The 836-nt window shown below is 37.6% G+C and overlaps 1 protein-coding gene across 1 annotated transcript in view; it reads left to right on the top strand.

Moving 5' to 3' along the window:
• DPP8 (dipeptidyl-peptidase 8) overlaps window positions 1–836 on the top strand; it is a 63,551-nt gene that overhangs the window by 38,371 nt on the left and 24,344 nt on the right. The window contains exon 9 of the mRNA XM_008575377.1: window positions 241–446. Within this exon, the coding sequence (XP_008573599.1) occupies window positions 241–446 (206 nt within the window). The remainder of the gene's footprint in view (window positions 1–240; window positions 447–836) is intronic.

Raw genomic sequence — 836 nt, 5'->3', positions numbered from 1 at the left:
GGATCCGAACCCGTGGCCTTGGTGTTATCAGCACCGCACTCTACCGAGTGAGCCACGGGCCGGCCCAACAGTACTTTTAATTAGCTCTTTGTAAGTGATAATTTAACATATACAAAAGTAGTTCTTTCATTGTGATTACAAAGATAATTGAAAGGTGGTGCCAAGGGAGAGGATAGGGGATTATTCATTTTCTGAGAGCTTGCTTTATTTCTGGTGCTTCTCTTTTATTTGTTTAAATAGTGCTTGGTCCATCCTACTAGATCGCTCCCAAACTCGCCTACAGATAGTGTTGATCCCGCCTGAATTATTTATCCCAGTAGAAGATGATGCTATGGAAAGACAGAGACTCATTGAGTCAGTGCCTGACTCTGTGACACCACTGATTATCTATGAAGAAACAACAGACATCTGGATAAATGTATGCATTTTTTCCTATACTTGGCTAAGTACTTTCTCGGAATGCTAAAGCAAATGAAGTTTTATAGAGAAATATCAAAATGCATTATTTTTAAGTTCAAAGGAGCTATGAATATTATTTTCTTAGTTTGATCAATTCAAGTCAGAGTGATGGTGCCAGAATGAGATGGTTTGTAGATAGGAAGTAGATGCGGTTGAAAAGACATCTCCCTGGCTGGCTGCAGATTTGTTCCTGGACACGTTAGGTATTGAATACCCAGAGCCTCATCTCTAGCTTCATCAGTGCTTCTGAGAGGACTTCAAGAGTCTGGTTTAGAAAAGATTTTTTCTTTTAAGTCGGTAAACTATACCATAATATACCAGTTTTTAATTGAATTTTGCTTTTTTTTTTTTTTTTTTTTTTTTTTTTTTTTTTCCCG

Source organism: Galeopterus variegatus, unplaced genomic scaffold (assembly GCF_000696425.1).
Source record: "Galeopterus variegatus unplaced genomic scaffold, G_variegatus-3.0.2 Scaffold1178, whole genome shotgun sequence".
Taxonomy (NCBI): domain Eukaryota; kingdom Metazoa; phylum Chordata; class Mammalia; order Dermoptera; family Cynocephalidae; genus Galeopterus; species Galeopterus variegatus.
Note: the sequence above shows the minus strand (reverse complement) of the source record. Positions and strands in the feature narration are given on the sequence as shown.